Genomic DNA, 19,736 nt, shown 5'->3' with positions numbered 1-19,736 from the left:
TTATTTGTGCTCTTATCGTACTGCTTGCACCCATATCAGTGTGTACATAACATTAAAGATTGTTAGGGGCTTTCGTTTTAGGAAGTGAGCTTATGTCAATAAAGTGCTCTTAAGCCCTGGATGACTTTGGCTGTGCCTTCAGATCTGACCTCTGCAAACTCGTCAGATTCTGAACGTAGAATGGAGGGAGGAAGTTGGGTTCAGGCAAATGGAGCCTGAAGCAGAGTTTGGTTTTGCCATTCTTGGGTGGAAGACAAACTCCCAAATGCCCGGTGCCTCCGGTGGGATTTGCTTGATAACCTTTAGCAGTAGCGTTGCAAATATATTCTGACCTCTAAATATAGATCTGGGTATTTATACATCCAGTGCTTTGTGCACAGCACTGCGTACATTCGATGGGACATAAACAGCTCCAGCAAACTGTATTTATCTCCAGCATGGAAACAAATGCTTGATTGCATCACATGAGCTCGCTCGGGGGCTTTTATTTATATACTCCTGGCCACACCAGGCAGGGAAGGGGGAATGCTTCCTTTTGTCTTTCAACCCCTGGAAGGCCCTGCAGGCCGCTCTCTTTGCCCTCTTTGTAAGTTCCTCAGTCGGCCATTTACATCTTGTTTTATGGACCCTGAGTATCTACATATAAACACACAGATTTCACAGTCACATGGTCTGCTTTTCTCAAGAATAACAGACGGCAACTTTATGATCTGAGTGATTTTATTTGAACACAGCTGCGGCCTCGTGATTGAAATATTTCAATAAATTTTAAACTAACTAGATGAGAGAAAGCTGTGCCAGGAAACAGGTTAGAGTACGGAAGGGGGATCTCCCACAGACAGGGGCAATACGGGCTCTGCACAGACACTTCTGGCCTCGTATTCTTCCCATCAGAAGGTCCCAGACACCCTCCTGGGTCGGAAGGCCTGTCCCAGCATCCTTCCCCCTCCTTGCAGAAGTGCTGCTGCAGACTGTTGGATGTGGTGGGACTCAGTGTGGCGGGGGAGAGGGAGAGCTGCTGCAAGCACAAGCGGCGCTCCTGCCTCGGCCCAGGCTGGCTGAAATGCAGCCCCAGGCATGGAGTGTGTGGGCTCAGGCCTTGCTGCACCTCTGGGCAGCTGGTTATGAGGGGTCGTTGAGGAGCTTTTGGCTGTCAGTGTTTGTAGAAGCTGTTTTCAGCTCAGCTTCTTCTGATGATCCTTAGATGGACTTCACGCATCAGCTTCACTTGTGCAACATGGCTTAAAAGTCTGCTCTTCAGAAGTAAGAGAGGCTTTGCAACTCATTCCACTGAAATCTCATTGTAGGATCAGGCCATTAATCGGTTTGTGATGTAGGTTCTTCATATGCAAAATGGAAGGAAGGACTGCTCCTTCCCAGAAGGCCCAGAGGATGGATTTCATCTGGGATCATACGAGAACAGCGGCGATAATGCTGCTGTTAATTACAGACGTTCTTTATTGGAGTTTGTCTGTCCTTGCGCCAATTACGAATTTTCTTCTTGTTTTTATTTGTTTCAAAAGGTCCCCCTGTGTTCATTAAAAAACCTGTGGACCAAATTGGTGTGTCGGGAGGGGTGGCGTCTTTTGTATGCCAAGCAACTGGAGACCCGAAGCCACGAGTCACCTGGAACAAGAAAGGGAAGAAAGTGAACTCCCAGAGGTTTGAGGTAAGAGACGTCCTTCCAGTCAATGTGTATGTAGACAGGGACTGACAGAAAGCAGCTGGTGCTCCTCTGTGGTCGTTCTGAGGCCTGATAATAAAGGGAGATTTGGAAGAGGAGGAGTTTTAACAGCAGTAAGAATGAAATACAAGCTCTTGGCCATGTTAACAACTGAGATTGTTCCGAAGCAACAGAGTTTGTGAGGTTTTTTGTTATTGGTGTTTTTTCTTTTGCTTTGTTGGTTAGTTTTTCCCTCCTCAGATATAACATGAAGCTGCTTTCTCCCTGCCCTAAGAAACTCCAGCTACAAGCTGGTACTTCTTGGGCTCCACAAATGCACCTTTCATTTTCATCCATGACTCATTATTTTAACTCTGGAACAGCCTGAAGTAAACAATACAGTTGCTGGCATTGCTTAGATGGAAATAATTTGGATAGAAATGACCGGAGTAACAAGAACTTGGAGGTCATCCTGCGGAATGTGCTGTGGGACCCTGTCCTGCCAGGCAGCTGTGTGCTCAGAAGAGCTTTGTGGGGTTAGCTGCCTACGCAGATGGAAGAATGAGGCAGATTCTTTTTTCTTTTTCTGTTTCTCTCAGCGCATTTCCCCCTGCTTCATCACAGTTGTGTTCTGAACCCACCCCACACACCATCACCTGGTGAGAGCATCTGAGATACACACAGCAGTTTTGGTGTGCCAGAAGTCAGGGATGGGTTTGGTGTGGCAGTTCCCTGGCTCCTTCAGGTCAGCAGAGAGAAGCTGGCCATGCTGGCTGTATGCTGGGCACTGAGGGACAGCTGATGTGTGTTTCCAGGTGTATGTGTTTGTAAATGTGTCGGTGCCTCCTTGAGAAGCAGAAATTAACCTTCTGCTTGCAAGCCAAGGACACTTACTACGTGTATGTGTTTCTTTCCTTTTATTCCCCAGACAATTGAATTTGATGAAAGTGCAGGTGCTGTTCTGAGGATCCAGCCGCTCCGGACTCCCCGGGATGAGAACATTTATGAGTGTGTTGCTCAAAACCCTCATGGGGAAGTCACTGTCCATGCCAAGCTCACTGTCCTCCGAGGTAAAGAACATTTCTGCCTGCCTGTGTCAGTGTCACGGGAGAAGGTACCCGTCAGACTCTCTCTTCCTTCTCATGGGTGGGAAGACTGTCACAAAATGCATGGCCAGAGTGCAGAGTCCTTTTTTGGTTTGTTTTGACCTATCAGATCTGTTTGCTTTTATTACTTAAATTTTTATTACATAAAATGGCTATGTAAGAAGCAAAAGCAGAGTGCTTGCTATTACCAGACCACGTACGAGTTCTGTCAGGAAGGTGTGTTGAGGGTCCTTGCAACATGAATTATCCTAGGTCTCCACGATCTTCCCTGCAATAAATATTCCCTCCCCAGGTTTATGAGTAGCACCAGATAATGCCTCTTCTTCAGCAACTTCAGTATTTTCAACAGCATCTGATGTCCTTTTGTTTGAACAGAGAATGAGCACATCCCTGGCAGTGTGGAGCTAAATTTGTGCGCAGAATCCTAGCACAGAGCAATAAACAAAGATCAGACATAAAGGGCACATGGCAAAGCCTTTTGTAGCAGGAATATCCCTTCTGCTGCTCACCTGGCAAGCTCTGCGTTGGCAAGCTGCTGGCTTCCTTTGAGGATGCAAGCCTGTGGTCCAGGCATGCCTGACAGATTTGTGTAGGTGCACTGAAATCTTTGTGTTGCTCCTCTGCCTGGCGTGGCATTTAACCTTCTGCTGGCAGTACGTGGTGAGGAGGCTGCAGCAGTGCTTTATGGCAGAGCGTGGTTAGCTGCAGTCTGGCTGGGAGCTGGAAGCTCTGTTCTTCACACTTCCTCATAGATGGAGTGGTGACGGTTTGGGAGAGGTGCCCCTGTGATCGTGACCAAAATTTCTACCCCTTGAATGTAATGTGATCAGTGGCGAGAGAGAATGTTGTCCTCCAACTCCTGCTCTCGCAAATCTTCTGAGTTCTCACTGCGTTTTTCAGCGCTCATAAGAAAGCTGCAGTGTATGGGAAATGATGCCTTGAGCTCAGTGATGGCCCCTAGGGACAGCACTGCTTCGTACATGTCTTTTTGCAGCTCTTCCTTCCGGTATCAGCATCATACACGTGTCAGCTAGAGAGGCAGATGACAGAACAGGAGCTCATCTCCCTGCCTGCCTAATTATGCACTTTGCTGATCCCACCAGAACATTATGGTGCTTTGCTCCAGTGCTGTGGTGCTTTCACAGGAACTGCTGTTCCGCTTGCCTAATGGGACTTTGTTCATTAGCTTAGCTAACTGGCTACAAAAGCAGGTAGGGTACCAGTCCAGGAAACAGGGGGGAGCAGTAATGACCTGCAGATTGCTGAAGAGCACTGGGGAGGCAGTTTTTGCAGCACACCCTCCCCTTCCCTGCACTGCTGGAGTTATTCCATCCCTCATCTTTCCCTACCTTTCACGTAGCACAGATTGTCTCCTCTTTGTCTTCATTTGTAAGTGATGGGGAGGTTAAAAGGACCAAGCACAAATCCACTAATCTCCACAATGACAAAGTCAGCATGCTGGCATCTATTCCTCTCTTTTCTCAATCTCCTTCTACGTTCACCCACTCTCCTGTTTGTCTTTTCTCTGTCTTTCCTTGCAGTGCCACCTCCTCCTTTCTGCCTCTCTTCTCTCACTTTTAGAACGAACGCTTGGCAGAAAGATGGGGGCAGCTCCACAGCTTGGAGATGAATGTGAGCTGTCATTTGCAGAAGCTGTTATCTTGGCATGCTGTGGAGTATGGAAACCTGGGCCCCAGCTGTTACAAACTCTGCAGGATGGGGTTTGGACTCATTCTGCAGCCTGTTGGCTGTGCTGTTGTAATCAGCTTGAAATACATTTGTGTAACTTCATGGAATACACGTGTATGAACAGTTATGGGATTTCCTTAGTGAGAGAGCAGACAGTCTCACAAACAGAAAGGCAAAAAGCATTCTTCCCTCCTAGATGTGGCTATTGAAGGAATGGGGAATAAACCTTTCTTTGGTTATCCACATGACTGTTCTTGGATCAGACCATGATAGAAGTCCATATGCATTCACTTAATAGCAGGAAGCTGCAGGAGAGGAAACCTCTGGGAGCTCTGAGAAGCAAAGCTTGTGATGGACGCCACTCAGCTCACAGAACATCTTCACTCCAGCTCTGCTGCCTCATTTGTCCTTCCTGTTTTGTTTCTCGGATCTGCGTTTCTATAGTCTGGAACTTGCTGTTCTTTCCACAGCAGGCTGGAAGTAGTGCCTGCAAACCTGATTCCTGCAGAGCCCAAAGAAAAGGAAGGAAAGTGGTCTTGGGAAGCATTTTCCAGTGATTGTTGACTCCAGCTGCTGTCATTTTTCATAATAACTTAGGCAGAAGGGAAGCTAGTTGACACAGGCACCCCAGCTCTCAGTTGGTATTGTTTCTGTAAGCTCCTCACTTCAGGAAAGATGTGCATAATTTAACTTTTATTATTACTGTTACTGCTTCCTATACACAGGTTTTATCTTCCCTCCACTTCTGTAGCAGCCCATGGCAGCGATTCTTGTGCCATGGAGGTTCTCTCCCTGCCTCACCCTGCCTGCAGGAGACCGGGCTGCAGCCTTCTGCCTGCATTGCCTCTGCTGTGCGGAGGCAGCGAGCTGCATTTGGAGCAGGGGCAGGCAGAGATTGGTTCTTTGCTTTATTGAAGCTGATAGAGTTCCATGGGGGCTCCCCTTTGTGAGTCGTTAGTAAATGCAACATGAATTGTACATTGATCCCATAAAAAACAGCGCTCGGTCCAGTTGAATGTAATGGAGCAAGGTCTGCTGCGCCCTGACAGCTCACTGTGTGCTGGCTGATGCTGTCCTTTCCCGAGGATTTCTGCACTCTGGAAAATCGAGGAGGCTGGCTGTTAGACACGCGAGATCTGTGGCAGTTATTAGCGGTGAGTGGGTCAGGCTGCTGGGTTCAGACATTCAGCCTTTTTTTTTAGAGATTCCTTGTTGTTTTCTTATGAAGCGTTCATTTCTCTAGCAGTCCTGCCCTGAAATTTCCGTCACACATTTCCTACTCAAAGAGGACATCTGGTGTGGGCATGTAGAATGTTCTAGCAAGGCTTCTGCTGTTTGGTTGGATTTTGTAATCGTTGGCTTTAGGTCAACAAAACACAAATGAGTTCTGGATGCTCAGCAGAAAGCATTGAGCCCCACGGGAGCGCGTGCTGAGGCAGAGCTGCCTCGGAGGTGTTACCTGGCCACTCGAGAAGGTCTTGGCAGATGTGCTTCAAACTGGTCTTGCTTGGCTGTTCCTGTAACGACCTGAAGATCGGGCCAAGTAGAAAGCAGATTAGTTCTGTAGCTTATGAAAAACGTCAGGCCAGTTTTAATTCAGCGGAGCGCATAGGAGCACGCTGGTGGCAGGGAGGGCCGGGTATTACCTGCACTGTTGTGGGGCCAGCTCACGTATCTGAGTGTCTGTGAGCCCACTTAGTTATCTTCGTAGCAGAACTCTCAGATCAGAATGCATGGAATCAACAAGCAGAGCACGTTGCTGAGACTCCTGGCATGTATCAAATCTGTCTTTGGCTGCGTGGTCGTGGTTAGCTGAGACACAGCAGTGTATATCCTGATGGGAGGAACTGGGTGTCGCTTTACAAGGTGCATCCTGCAGGGATGCGTGGTGGGGACGGGGATGCTTGTAACATACTCGTAAAGTTGATGAAGAAGACAGGACTAAACTTCACAAGTTCTGGATTCTGATCCTGGTTCTGCTTAAGATTAGTGACATTTGAGCTGCTCTTGGCTCTTCACCGTTGGAGTGAGGATGGCGGGCTGATGAGAGACCAGCCGGTATCCGTGAGCAGGGCTGTGTATCTCCAGAGAAAAGCAAGAAATTCCTCTTTTCTTCAACAACACCCTCATTGTAGCTTTCTGCATTCAATACGTAGCTCATCTGTACGTGCTCACACCCTCCTCCTCTTCTAAATTATTAAATAACTGCGCGCCCTGCGGGAAAAAGAGCAGCAGCAACACCCACTTTATCTTCCTTCATCATCCTCATTTCTAGCACGACTGATTATCTAGACACAAAGCTGCCACCTTCTCGAGGGACGAGAGGCAGCAAGTGTCTCCTTTGCTGCAGTTGGTGCCCTTTGCTCTGTCTGTAGGACCGTGTGTGCATCAGTGCATGCGCGGCTCCCGGCACAGCACAGCCTCCAGTAGGATTTCATACAAATGAATGCTGAAGTGCTCTCCTCTCCCTGCCTCCCTCAGTTTTTCCTTGCCTGCTGCTTCTCACCCTACTTTGTTCAGTGGCCTTGAGATAACTCACCAGCTTTTTCTCAAGAGAAACCTTTACACTTCTCAGTCTAAGAGCAGGATGAGCTCTGTTAGAACGGCAAGTGCAGCGCGTGACAGCACTCGCCTGCATGAGCTAGCATGGGATTCAGCAGCAGGCCAGGTGTGCCCTCCAAGCTTGCATCTTCCCTCTTTTGTTCTTGCAGTTGTCTGGGCTGCTTTTAGAAAGAGAATTCACCATCCAAACCATCCCTTGTTTATTTACTTGGTAACAGGTCTGGGCTGGTGTTTGGGGATTGAGGAGGAGGTGGCAGGGCGTGCGTGTGCATGTCTTGTGGGGATTGAGTTGAGACTGTAATTGCATTATTAAAGGGAATCCAATTGTTAGGGGATGAAGCCAGTTTCACTTTCCTGGCAGGAAGGAAATCTGAGCTCTTGGATCAGTGCAGTGTGTGATGTTCGGTGGTGCTTCCTCTGTCGATCTGATCCTCAAATCTGATCACGCCTCTAGTCGCAGTTGTTTTAATTAAACTCAGAGGAATTCTGCACAATGTGCTGCAAGATTAACATTTTGTTTAATTAGAAACACTCGGCAGTAGTAGTTGTACCAGGCCTCCCCCAGCACACATGCACACGTATTAATTGGTTCATGAAATTAACGGGCGTGGGTCTGAGCCAGGTGGAGTAGCATCGCCAGGGAGCAGGATAAAAGCAGTAATCAATAATGATGTCATCTGCAGCCAATGCGGCAGCAGCTCTGCAGCTCCTTAACAACACACCACCGCCTGGTTAAATGGGAGAAGGGAAGAGAAGACGTTAAAAGCCTGGCTGAAAGCTGTGCGAAGGCAAAGCAATTCCCTGAGCTCTCCAGCCCTCAGCTCCCTCCTGGGGGGGGCTGGGCCTTTGCAGCACACGTGATCTGCAAAACCGAATGCTGTTTGGAGGGTGTTGCAAAGCCTGAGAACAGTCCGGTGAAGTGAGACCTCAAAGGTTTGGATCAGTCCCTGGTTAAGGGCGTTTGCGTCTCTGTTTTGAAGGTAGTACCTGGTTTTGAGGCATTTCAGATGCACTGAAATAGCTGCTCCTTTATACAGCTGAAAGTCAGTCCATGCTTTGAAACCTGTATTACTTCTGCAGTCACGAGGTGGTACGTGTTTTTGTTTGTGGTCAGGTTCCTTTGATTTATGAGAAGATACTTCACTCTGCACTGAGTCACACTGGATGGAGTATAACGCTCCAGTAATGATCAGAGAAGGAAGCAGTGCCCATTTTTAAACATGCGAAGATGTGACAAAGATTATGGGGGAAGCACTAACGTTTTATATTAGTTATCACAAATTAGCCAACGCTGATTAGGATTGCCCTCCTCCCCCTCATTAGTGAAGGTGAGCTCGGTGAAGGGCTGCGCGGTCCTGGTGCTGCATCCCTCTTGCATGGCAGCAGCACTCCGATAGAGCTGAACATCGCACCCTGTCTGACAGCACTTGGCTCACTGTTGCTCTGTGTGTCCCCTCTGGTAACTACAGCTGGATGATATTTTCCTCTCCTTTCCCTCCTCGTTTTCACTGCGTTTTTGACATTCCTTTTCATGTAGTCGCTTTCATTATTCCTCTTGCGCAGTTTGTTTTGCATTGTGGGGCTTGAGGGGGAAGGAAGAATTACTCCTTTCAGATGTGGCTGTCTGTGCTGTACTCTGCAGACAGGGATCTGTGCTATATGTATGCAGAGCTTCTGCTGTAGGAGCAAGTATGTGCGAGTCGCTTTCCTGGGAGAGGGATGCACTGCAAGATCTGGAGAGACTTTGAGATGCCCCAAAGCTTTTTAGACTCAGATTTTGTATTTAACTGTAAAACTTTTCTTGTGGGGCATTAGGATGGTCGCACATAACGTGCAGGAGGGTAGACTTCACTGCTTGACATGTTTTCGCAGGCCGTCTATGGATGATTTGCAGTAGCCTTTCCTTGAATCTCACTGCTCAGAGAACTGGGCAGCAGTTCTGCCTGACTGCGTTTTTTGGCGTGTTCTATTGAACAGCCCCTCCAGCTGCTCTGGTCCCAGCTGTGTGTGTAACCGCTGTGCTTTTTCTCTCCCACCAGAGGACCAGTTGCCTCCCGGCTTCCCAAACATTGACATGGGGCCCCAGCTGAAAGTGGTGGAGCGGACACGAACGGCCACAATGCTCTGTGCAGCCAGTGGGAACCCAGACCCAGAGATCACCTGGTTTAAAGATTTCCTGCCTGTCGACCCAAGCACGAGCAACGGGAGAATAAAGCAGCTGAGATCAGGTGAGGTCTCTGTGCGAGGTCAGAGAATCAAGATATAGATACAGTTGTTAAAGGAATGCCCAGAGGTTTCTGAAACAGAGGAGGGGGCCTATAAACGCAGCCTCGCAGGTGTGCGTTGGGTCATTTGCTTTCCTTCGCTTTTGGGATTCACATTCTTATCCAGGAAATGATTGGGGCGCTTTCCCCTGCACCCCATTTTCCTGCCCTTTCCTGTTACAAAGGAAAGCAGAAAGGGAAGCTGGTTCTCCTGCAGGAGATGCTGTAACCAGTCTGCTTGCCTCAGCATGATGTTCCTGCAGTTTGGGAAATTGGATAGAGGCTGTGGGTTTCCTCCTCAGAGCAAGAGCTGGGGAAAGAATCACTGGGACAAGACAGCACGCTAGGCCACGCACACCTGGTGTAAGGTCTGCAGCTGTGGAAGCAGGATCCTGTGGGTGTAAATGGAGCTTGTCAGAGCTGGTATGAAGAGCAGCTCTTGCGGGATCTCTCTGGCATCACATCCCTGCAGTCATTGCTGGAGAGCAGTTGTGAGCAGTGAGCAGTGCTCAGTGGCAGTGCAGTGGAGTGGATCTCTGCGAACAGATGTACCCCAGCTCTGTGGCTCTTGTCAGTTCTCTGTCTTTCCCCATCTGCTTGTCCATCTGCTTCTTTTGTTTACGTTTGTTGTTTTTGTGTGTCAACGTGACATCTCCCAATATCCATGTTTCAGGAGCTGTTTGTGTAGTTGTTAAATATCCTGGTTCACAGTGTGAGTGTGTATGTGCACACATGCAAGGAGGGCACAGGTGGATTTATTAATGAATGCTTCTGATAAAGTAATTCCTTAGCTTAAAAGAAGATCCACGCAAAACCCTCCCTGCTTTCTTGCTGATAACTGCGATTATGAAACAAGCGGTGCAAGTTTTACTTCTTGACAAAAACTACCCACAGAAGTGGTCCTCTTCAGGTGCTGCTTGGACCGACTGCTCTCACCCCACCTGGAGAAAACATTCCTTGTTGTTGGACCTAGCAGGAATCAAACACAAAAATTCGTTATTCCGCAGCCACCGGTTTGGCTCGGTGTAGTTCCAGTTCGGTGTAGCTTTTGTACACCTGCATCAATGCTTCCTTATTCAGTGAAGCAAACTAACAAGCAGATATTTAAGCTGCTTTGTTAGAATTAGAATGGATTGGTGAATCCCACAAACCCAGATGAGATTGACCTCTCTGTTTTATTGTAACAGCTGAGTCAAATGCAAATAAAAAAATCACTCAGCATAAATAATGAGAGGTAAACTAGAATTATATCATGCTCTGTGACCATGAGCTGAAGTGTGAGTAATGCACAGGCAGATTATTTTTAATACATTTATCATCTTGCTAGAATGCCTTTATACTCCTTAACTGGGTTTGATCTGATGCTTTCCTTAAAGCCACCTGAATGCTGCATTTTTTTTTCAGTGAATTGGTTTGCCTCTGAGGGAACCCTTGACCTTTCTGGTAAATCTGAAGATGCCTGCTGAAAAATTAATCTCATTTACAGCTTCTTTGAATTAGTAAGCTGGTGAAGCATCCCTGCTGTCCTCTGGGGCAGAAACCTGTTGCTTCTGTGGAAGGAGTGCAGGTGGCTGTTCACACGGGAGGACTGAAAGTCGAGGTTCTGCTTTATTGTCCTATTTCATCTACTTGTAGGGCTTTCCAAAACTTGCATGTTCTGCAATGCAAAGGCCTGTGAAAGTGGAGAACGTTAACATCAGGGTCATCCAGACCAAGGCAAAGGAGATTTCAAGTGTGCATTTGTAACCAGTGTGCGATGTGCATGGTCTAGCCTGTCAGAGCGCTGATGATGCGAGTGAATATAATACGTTTACCTTTGCAGAAAACAAGCTTTGCTGCCCAGAGTGTAGCACTAGCACACATTAGGGCACTGGATGCTTCAGGACACTGCTAATGAGCTTCAGTGTCTTCCACGCACAGGCCAGCAGTGTCACTGTAATCCAACCTCTGGGAAATTACGATTACAGCCAACTAACGGGTGTTGGACAAACCCTCTGTGAAAGGGAGCGCAGGGAGGAGGAGTGGGAGCTCTATCTCTAACAGACTTAGCACACAAGCCAGCGGCTGTGCTGTCTCTGAAGACTTGGCTGTGCAGTGCTCCCTGATGGAGATGGGCACAGGGACATGCAGCAGGACAAGACGGGACAGGACAGCCACGAAGGTTCTGCCTTGCAGAGGGTGGCATCCATGGCGCTTTATTACAGAGGGTGTTAAGAACTAGGGAGGGCGTTAAGGCCTGAATTTGTATTGGTACAGGATTTAGTGGCAAACATGCAAATTAGCTCATTAAAAGAGCTCACAGAGCTCTGCAAAATTGGGCAGCCATGTCCAGATTTAGTTCTCGTTTATATTAAAATAGCCAGGTACTTCACTGTCAATGCAGATGGTCCTCCGAGGCTGCAGCCGTTCAGTTCACATCGTCCCGTGGTGCCCTTTGTGTTAAGAGTTCAGTGTAAGTGAGGAACAGGTAGTGGTGCTGTTAACCACACAGCTTTCCTCCAGCCATCGGCCCTCCCTCCGTCTCCAGACATTCCTTCCGAGCAAGTGGGAGTCTTCATGTTTGATCGTTTAGATAGAATGAAAGGCTGAATTGTCAGCCAGAGCTAAATGGGAGAAAGCTCTGTCTGGCCGCCTGTTTCCCTCAGTCTTACACCAAGATCTCAACCTTAGCAACCCAGGCTGCCTGTGAGTGTAAGTGGCCTCGGTGGTGGACGACGAATGGATGTTTCTGCCTGCGCACAGGAGCAGCAGGCAATGTCCTCTGCTCAGCCGTGCCACCTATGGGGGACAGCGGGAGGCGCTCAGCAGCTGGCTTCTTTCATCAGAGGAACCCTAAAACCTTTTGTGTCTTGTGTGTTGTCTTCTGCTTTCTAAATAAGTGGCTCTAACAAACTTAATTTTTTTCTTTTTTGTCTTTTTTTCACTATTTTTTACATTCAGAGACCTTTGGTAAGTTTGTTAATTAAAAAAACAAAAAACAAAAAACAAACCGAAAAACCAAAGCTAAATGAAATCCCCAAACCTGCTAATGTGGAGATTTGTAGCCCTCACCTTTAAACTAATTCCTTTGTAACAGCTTTCTGAGAGGCATGCCATGCATTTCTTCTACTAACTCTTTCAGTAGGGATCTTCTGCCCTCTTAATAATTTCTGCAGGGGTATTGCAGGCTACAAAAAGAATAATAATAATCCTAATTAATAAATCTGTATGAAGAGATAACAGCTAAATATGAACCTCCTAACATTGGATAGACTTTTTTGTAACTTAGCAACAGTTGTCCTGGAATTCCCCAAATACACAGTAGCTTGTACCCTGGACCTGTGATAATTGTGTTCACACCTGCAGGAGGTCCTGGAGTTTCACATCTAACAGAGTTATTGGATTTTTTGGAAGGGAGAGGTGAGGATGCAGCACTTCCAAATTGAGGCTGTTCGTCACTGGCGGTTGGAAAAGCACCCTGTCCACGTCAGCTCTGTCCCCTGAGAAGCCCTGCAGAGCTCCTGTGCCACGTCCCCTTTTGTGATCAGAGATGTAGCAATTGCAGCTGTCACCCAGGATCCGGCATTTTAAAATTGCAGGAGACCCTTGATGATTGCTTGCTTGTTTAGAATAGAAAGCTCTCTCCAGCCCTCGGGAGAGGAGCGCAGCACACACGTGTTCTCACACGTGGTCTGACAGAAGGTGGGGATGTGTTTTCTGTCATTACCATGGCAATGGTGACTTTCCTCCTCTCCCTGTGTTGAAGGCTTAGAGAATCGTGGGCAGCTTGCTGTGTGGGAAGAGTTACAGAAAGGGATGGTGGAAGAGCAGATCCCATCTTCTCTGCCCAGGGAGACGCCTGCGCATGGAGTTCTGCCTGGCACCATCTTGGTCCCAGGGCCGCGTGCCTTTTGCCTCTGCTGCTGAATGCTATGCTGGCCGTCTGGGCTTGTGCAGCCTCAATGTTTTTCCTGAACGAACAGATTTTCTGTTCCTAGGGGGATGCAGAAGGCAAAATGAATATTTTGCATAACCTACTTTCCACCTGGGAGGTCTGCATCCATGGGAACTCTTCCTCCTTTTGTTTTCCTGCAAAGCTGGTGCTATTATTCTACCCCAATCCCCTTCTAGCCTCATCCCGCTCCCCTAAATTGAAAACGAAGCTGGTTAGATGTGAAACTCCAGTAGTGAAAATCTACCATCTGTGTCCCTGCCACCATTCGAACTACCGTTCTTCCCTTGAGAGTTATCTCGTTTTGGTTCAAATTCTGTCACCTCTGTCCCAGCTGTGGGCCATATTATAACCGTGTTTTGCTCCTCACCTCTGTGTCCCAAATGCCAGAGTCAGAATTGGAAGCATCGCAGCAGCATTGCTTGGCTCCCCAAGAGCTGCCAGCAGCCTGTTTCCAGGGACAGCTCTGATGTTTAGGTGGAACAGGGAATAACCAGCCTACGGTAACACGGGGCGGTTCTGCCACTGTCTCTCCAATGTGACACAGCTCAAACTTCCATCACGTTTCTCCTGCCCGTTGTGGTGTGCCTTTGCAGGAAGTTGCAAAGCCTGGCAAGGCCAACAAAACATTACAGCAGTGGGTGCTGCTGGGGTCTCCTCTCCTCTCAACCCGCTTCCCATTAGCCTCGTTCCAGATTTGTGCCACAGATGGCAGATTTTCACTCCAGTTTTGAGACAGAAGGATTGGAGGCTGTTTTTGTTTCCACTGAGTTGATCTATAACCCTTTGCTGCTTTGTCTCTCGCTTTTCCAGACCTTCCTGCCGTCTCCCGTGTGGAGATCTGCCCAAATTCTTGCTCCCCCACCTCTTTCAAGCGCTGTCTCTCCAACCTTTGTCCCTTTGATAGCTAACCAGCCTGCTTTATTAACCTTAGCTAGTTCCTAACCCTAACTAGACGCTAACTTTTCTCTAGCAAATAACCTAACCTCCTAACTAGAAGCTGAGTACACCTAGAATCTAATATCCTAACACTATAATACCTCTCTCCCCTCATCTCCTTTGAAAAATAAAGACAAACTGTAATCAGTATCTGTATATTTTTACCTTCTATCCTGAAAACGGAGGACTGAGCCGCAGCACAAGAAGGGTGAGCAGGGCTGAGCGCTGCAGGGAGGCTGTGGCTCAGGCAGCCGACACGCGGGAGGCCTGGGCTCCTCTGCCGCAGCGCTCCCTGCCACCGCGGGCGCATTGCTTCACCTCAACCTCGGTTTTCCCATCTTTAGAGAGGGGAACGTAATTCTCACCGGGGGAGAGGAGAGTGTGCAGGCTGCTATTTGTCCAGTAGTGCTCAGTATGAGCCCTGGCTGCAGAGTGACTGCAGTTGTTACTGTTATGGAGAAACTCTTGTGCTTTTCCCAAGTAAGAGGCAATATTTGGAATTGCGGAATCTGCTCTGTTCTCAGGATTGGGGTAAAAAAGCAAAGCAATCAACCTCCCTTTTTTAATAAGCTGTGTAACGAGTTTGAATGCCGCTGTGAGCAAAAGGACCTGCCGTGTTTTCAAAGGAAGATGGTTTCGAGCTCCAGAGGTCAAACGGGGGCACAGTGATTTTGCTGCCACCTGGGCTGTGGTGTGGTTCACAGCCATGATGAAGTCACCTCCTCTCATCTGTGAGACCTGCCCAGGCAGAACGCTCATGTCAGGCACTGGAGACAACTGGAGGGGGTTTGAATAAAAACCACAACAAGCAGAGCAGGGCTCTTCTCTCCAAAAATACCCTCTCCCGCACTGGGGTTTGGGATGATTCTAGAACGGTGGCATGAGCACCCCCTGCACTTGAGCAGTAGCACAACTCTATTTAATGCGGAGCATCTGGCTTCAATCTCTGTGCTGAGCCACTGAAGGATAACTGAAGGTCCTATTAAGGACACACATTGAATTCCTCACGCATCCGTGCCAAAAGCTTAAGTTTGGAACTGGGAATTCGCTGGCAGAGCTGGGATCAGACCTGCAACTCTAAATGTGATGCAGGGTACCTGGATGTCCTTTCTGTGACTTGGCTGACACCAACATAATGCTGTCTCCTTGCCCCCAGGGTGATGAAGATGTGCAGGTTCATCACATGTTCTGCAAATAACAAACAGTAATGTTAGCTGAGAGCTTGAAGACTTTCTATCCATTCTTACCAGCAAAATGGAGCCAGTCTCAAAGAGCTTCCAAGATAAGTGCCACAGAGGCTCTGTAAACAGCCAGCTGAATTGGACTGCTTTATAAAGGGCATCCCACCTTGAGTACCCGAACCCTCTTCAGTCTGTCCCTCTCATTTGAGATAGCACAGGAAGTTTCCTACTGGGAACTGTCTTCCTTGACTCAGGTCCTTTTCCCACAGGCAATCCAGGTGTTGGGGCTTTTGCAGTCTTTTCACTTCTTTTCTTTGTTTTCTTTGCAGAAGGTACACCGATCCGAGGTAAGACACCCCCCACCACTCACTCACCCACTCTCCAAACACTTCTCTCCACTCAGTTCCTGTTTCATTGACCTGTACTCAATCCAGATTCTTGTTGTTGTGTTACGTTCTCTTGTCCTGCTTCACCTCTGGATATTTATTTCTTTTTTATACCTGTCTTTATTTTATATATGGTTATGATGTCTGTTTCTGTTTGCTGGGTGCACTCGGTAATACCGGTACTGTTATTCTAATAACGTCTCAGGCTGTACTGCCTCAGATTTATGGCAGAGTTTTAAGAGCTGATCTCTCCAGGACTGCAAAGGACAGAAGATTGTCTTGGGCAGTAAATGTTATCAAAGCTTGGTAAATAGTTAGAGTCTCTCTTAACTGGTGCAAAGTCATCCTGAGCCACTGATTGTAGTGGAAGTTTTCCAGTGCTTTGCTCAGGCTCCCATCTCCTTGTCTTCAGGGCCATCTTCCCCTCTCCTCTCCACTCTCTCACCCTTAGGTTTTTCTGGAAGAGATACCCATGGTAAGTAGCTTCTGCACTGTGTCATTAATGGAGGCCCAAAAGAGCTCCGGCTGTCGATGGAAGTCAGCAGGAAGAGTGTGCACACACCTTTGGAACCTTGCTTTAGCACTGACAAGTTTAAAAGACTGTAAATCTCTGTTGGTAAAAAGCAGCATCAGGTGCTGTGTGTGAGATAATTATTTTTTCACACGTCATCTCCGTTGGCTCCTGGCAGCTGACTGCAGGGTAACTTCCACACTGCATTCACCAGCAAAGCTGGGATGGTCAGGATGAGGGATTGGGTCCTCATCCCTGCAGTACAGCTGTGTGCTGCAGTTCGGTGCTGCTCCTGCTCTGCGCTGCGTTCGCCCCATCGCACGCTCCGATGAGCAGCACTCGTGGGCGCCAGGTTTGCCTGGAACCAGCTGAAGTTATCACAGATTTGTCCAGACAAACAGAAGTTTCTGGGAAGGCTCCCCGAGCAGCTCTCCGCCTCTGTGGAAGTTTCAGAAGGCAGATGATACTCGAGCCTCAGTTCAGTGTGAAAAATGCTCAGCTGATGTTTCAGTGTGAAGCTTCAGCGTTTGGTTTCTCACTCCTCTCACACTGAAATACCCTCAGGTTCTTTTGAAATGACTTCAGTTCGATTTAGCACTGTTGTGTTTTTTTTTCATTCCTTCTGTCCTGCCTTTGGGATCTACCAGACGCAGTGGGTCTGGGTGGGAGCTGCACTTTCACACCCCGTTGCTGTCAGAAGCACTTGCAGCCTCACGGCTTCCCGCACAGCATCCTGCTGCACCCTGCACACACAGCACAAGCTCCGTGTCCTCCCCACGCAGACACATCGCTCTGAAGGGGCTGCATCTGCACCCGACTGAAGATGCTATCATTAATATTAGATCTGGAATTGTTTTTACTATTATTGCTTTTTCCAGGGATGGGAGTTAGGAGTCTCGGCTCATGTGAGCTCTGCCCATTTCTGTAGTATAATCATGTACTCCTAATACATAAAACATTTGATAGCCCGGTGAATTATTTATGTTGTATGTATTCTAACTGAAGTTTTGCAGGAGTGAAGCCCTTTGAGGTAAATGAGGCAGTTTTCTTCCATGTAGTTACATGCTGCATATACATGCATGTCTGCTTACGGGGGTATTTAGTTTGGGCTCCCTGTATGTTCTTGTCAGCTCCAATAATTTACAGGTTTAAGAAAATAATGTAATCCTTTTGGTCCAGTCAGCATAGGCCTAACACGCAATTTGAAAATATTCATTAGCAGTAATGTGATTTTCACGCTTTATCTCCTGTGAGATTCCTCAGTCACAAACTGAGGTACAGAACACTGGTAAGAGTGCTCCAGGGATGCTGGACGTTGGGTGACAATCCCGCCATCCCTGCGGTCGCTGCTTCAGATGGAGCAGAGGGAAGCTGACTGTCTTCAGACAGATTTCTGGCGATCGCAGTAATACGGATTACTGAAGCTGATTTCATGAGTTCTGGTGCAGAATGTCTGCATTGCAGAAGTCACAACAGTCGGTATTTCTGCTAATTAGTTCAGTACAGAGTGACACTTCATCCAGAGGCGGGTGTGAGGCTTCCCTTCCTGCTGGCCACGTCCAGCTGTAGCGCAGAGCACAGGCAGGAGCTGATCCTGGCAGGGCTCTTCCTTTCCCATCCCAAGACCCCTAGCAGCGTTCCGGCGCGCGTTTGCCTGAGGGGAGGAGGAAGCAACACTGATGCTCCTGCTTCCTCTGAAAACAAAGTGGTGATGACTGTCTGTGCTGCGGTCTCCCTCTCTCCTGCCAGGTGGCCTGCAGATCGAAAGCAGCGAGGAGACAGACCAGGGGAAGTACGAATGCGTCGCCAGCAACAGCGCGGGAGTGCGCTACTCCTCACCTGCAAACCTTTACGTGAGAGGTAGGGAGCGTGTCGGCCCACAGCGCTGGCAGATACCGCCCTCCCCGTGGCCGTCCTTTGTCCCCAGCGCTCTCATTTGCTCCTGTGCTGAGCACGGGGAAAGCTCTGGTGCTTCTGCTCGGATCCCTGCAGTGCACTCCTGAGCTCGCAGGGCTGTCCTGGTGTACCCTGAGTTCCTCCCTGCTGCTGGGGCTCCGGCCAGCACCCGAGAGCTGCAGAGCAGCGGTACAAGGCTGTGTCACCCTTGTGAAGCCGAGTGCAATCCAGACCAGTCCAACAATCTGCCAGCATCAGCCCAGAGAGGAGCACCTAGCTTTGGCTGCAGAGGCCATAATCCCCTTTCCTCACTAAGAATCCCTGCTGGCTGGAAGTGGGAAGGTCTCAGTTTTGCTGGTAGGGGTGTGAGAGGAGGGGAGGACCTCCTCAGCCTCCCCCCTGCCAGACCCTTTCACCCAGGACCTTCCCAGGTTGCAGCAGGAGGGGACATCCCCAACTCCCTGCTTGTGTTCCAGCCAGTTTTCCCTTTGCCAGCAGCACTTTGTCACTGATGCCTTGGGTGTGAGCGCTGCCGCAGGCAGAGCTGCAGAGCTTGGAGGGGCCAGCAGACATCTCTGCCATCAGTGACAAATCCCTTTGCCCGTGTCACACGGAACAGATGACGGGACCGGCTCCTGCTGAGTGCCCCGTCGATCTACTCCCACCCAGGGGCTGTTGCCTTTCTGCTTTCTTTGTTCTATTTTCGTCTCTCTCATCTGTAACATTTGTGTGTGGCTTTGGTTTAATATCTTTCCAGAGCAAAACTTTTGATAATGAGAGAGCAGGACCGGCCCTTCTCACTTTAAAAAAAAAAAAAAAAAAAAAAAAAAAGAAAAGAAAAATACCATCGGGAGGAAAAAAAAGCAAAATTCCATCCCAGCAAACTGTTCCCATTTTCATCCCATGGCAGAGGAAGCGCCGCCCACCCCACCCCCGTTCCCTCTGCAGCCCCGCAGCCCCGCACAGAGCTGTGCTCCTTTCTCCCTCTCTGTCTCGCTCTCGCTCCTGTCTCACGCTCACTAAATCACATGCGCATGGAGAGAAGGCTTTTAATAATTTAACGTTTCCAAGCTACATTTTTAAATAGCCTTTTGTGGCCAGCTGGAAAATTGTATTTTGAAATTTGCCCTGTCAGTCAGGCCCCGAAATGCTGCTTTTTGGGATGCAAATCCGGACTGATACTCATTCAGGGCAGTTCCTGATCCTACTCTGGGGCAGGCTGGATCTGATGCTCATCCAGGGCAGACAGATGGAATGTCTGGGGCTCTTTCTCTAAAACAAACAGTAACAAAAAACAAACAAGCAAAAAAGGTGGTGATTTTCTGCTATTTGTTTCTTCCCAAATCTCCACCTTTCTGGCCACTCGGAGCCCTCCTGCAGACGTGGCCGCAGCCAGGCCTTCCCTGCGGGGTGCAGGCGGCTCAGCGGGCGCTTCTCATGCTGTTTAATTCTTGTTTCTTGTCTGTTATTATCGTGGAAAGGTAACAGGTTTCCGCAGTGGATTATGCGTTGGTGGGAGGGAACGTTCACGCGCCTTTTTCTTCCCGATTTTTGTTCTAAGAGAGGCTCCAACACTCCCGCGTTCCCAATGCCTTGTTTCTCCCGTAG

General features: G+C 48.5%; 1 protein-coding gene across 13 annotated transcripts in view; it reads left to right on the top strand.

Annotated features, from left to right (window-relative positions):
- PTPRS (protein tyrosine phosphatase receptor type S) overlaps positions 1 to 19,736 on the top strand; it is an 88,371-nt gene that overhangs the window by 13,398 nt on the left and 55,237 nt on the right. For all 13 annotated transcript variants that reach the window (XM_042887299.1, XM_042887300.1, XM_042887298.1 and 10 more), the window contains exons 2-5: positions 1,524 to 1,669; positions 2,592 to 2,733; positions 9,060 to 9,248; positions 17,982 to 18,092. In XM_042887299.1, coding sequence (XP_042743233.1) covers positions 1,524 to 1,669; positions 2,592 to 2,733; positions 9,060 to 9,248; positions 17,982 to 18,092 — 588 coding nt within the window. The remainder of the gene's footprint in view (positions 1 to 1,523; positions 1,670 to 2,591; positions 2,734 to 9,059; positions 9,249 to 17,981; positions 18,093 to 19,736) is intronic.

Source organism: Lagopus leucura, unplaced genomic scaffold (genome assembly GCF_019238085.1).
Source record: "Lagopus leucura isolate 7727_CA_CO unplaced genomic scaffold, USGS_WTPT01 Super-Scaffold_100076, whole genome shotgun sequence".
NCBI lineage: Eukaryota > Metazoa > Chordata > Aves > Galliformes > Phasianidae > Lagopus > Lagopus leucura.
The sequence above is the reverse complement of the archived record's forward strand: the minus strand, read 5'-3'. Positions and strand labels throughout refer to the sequence as shown.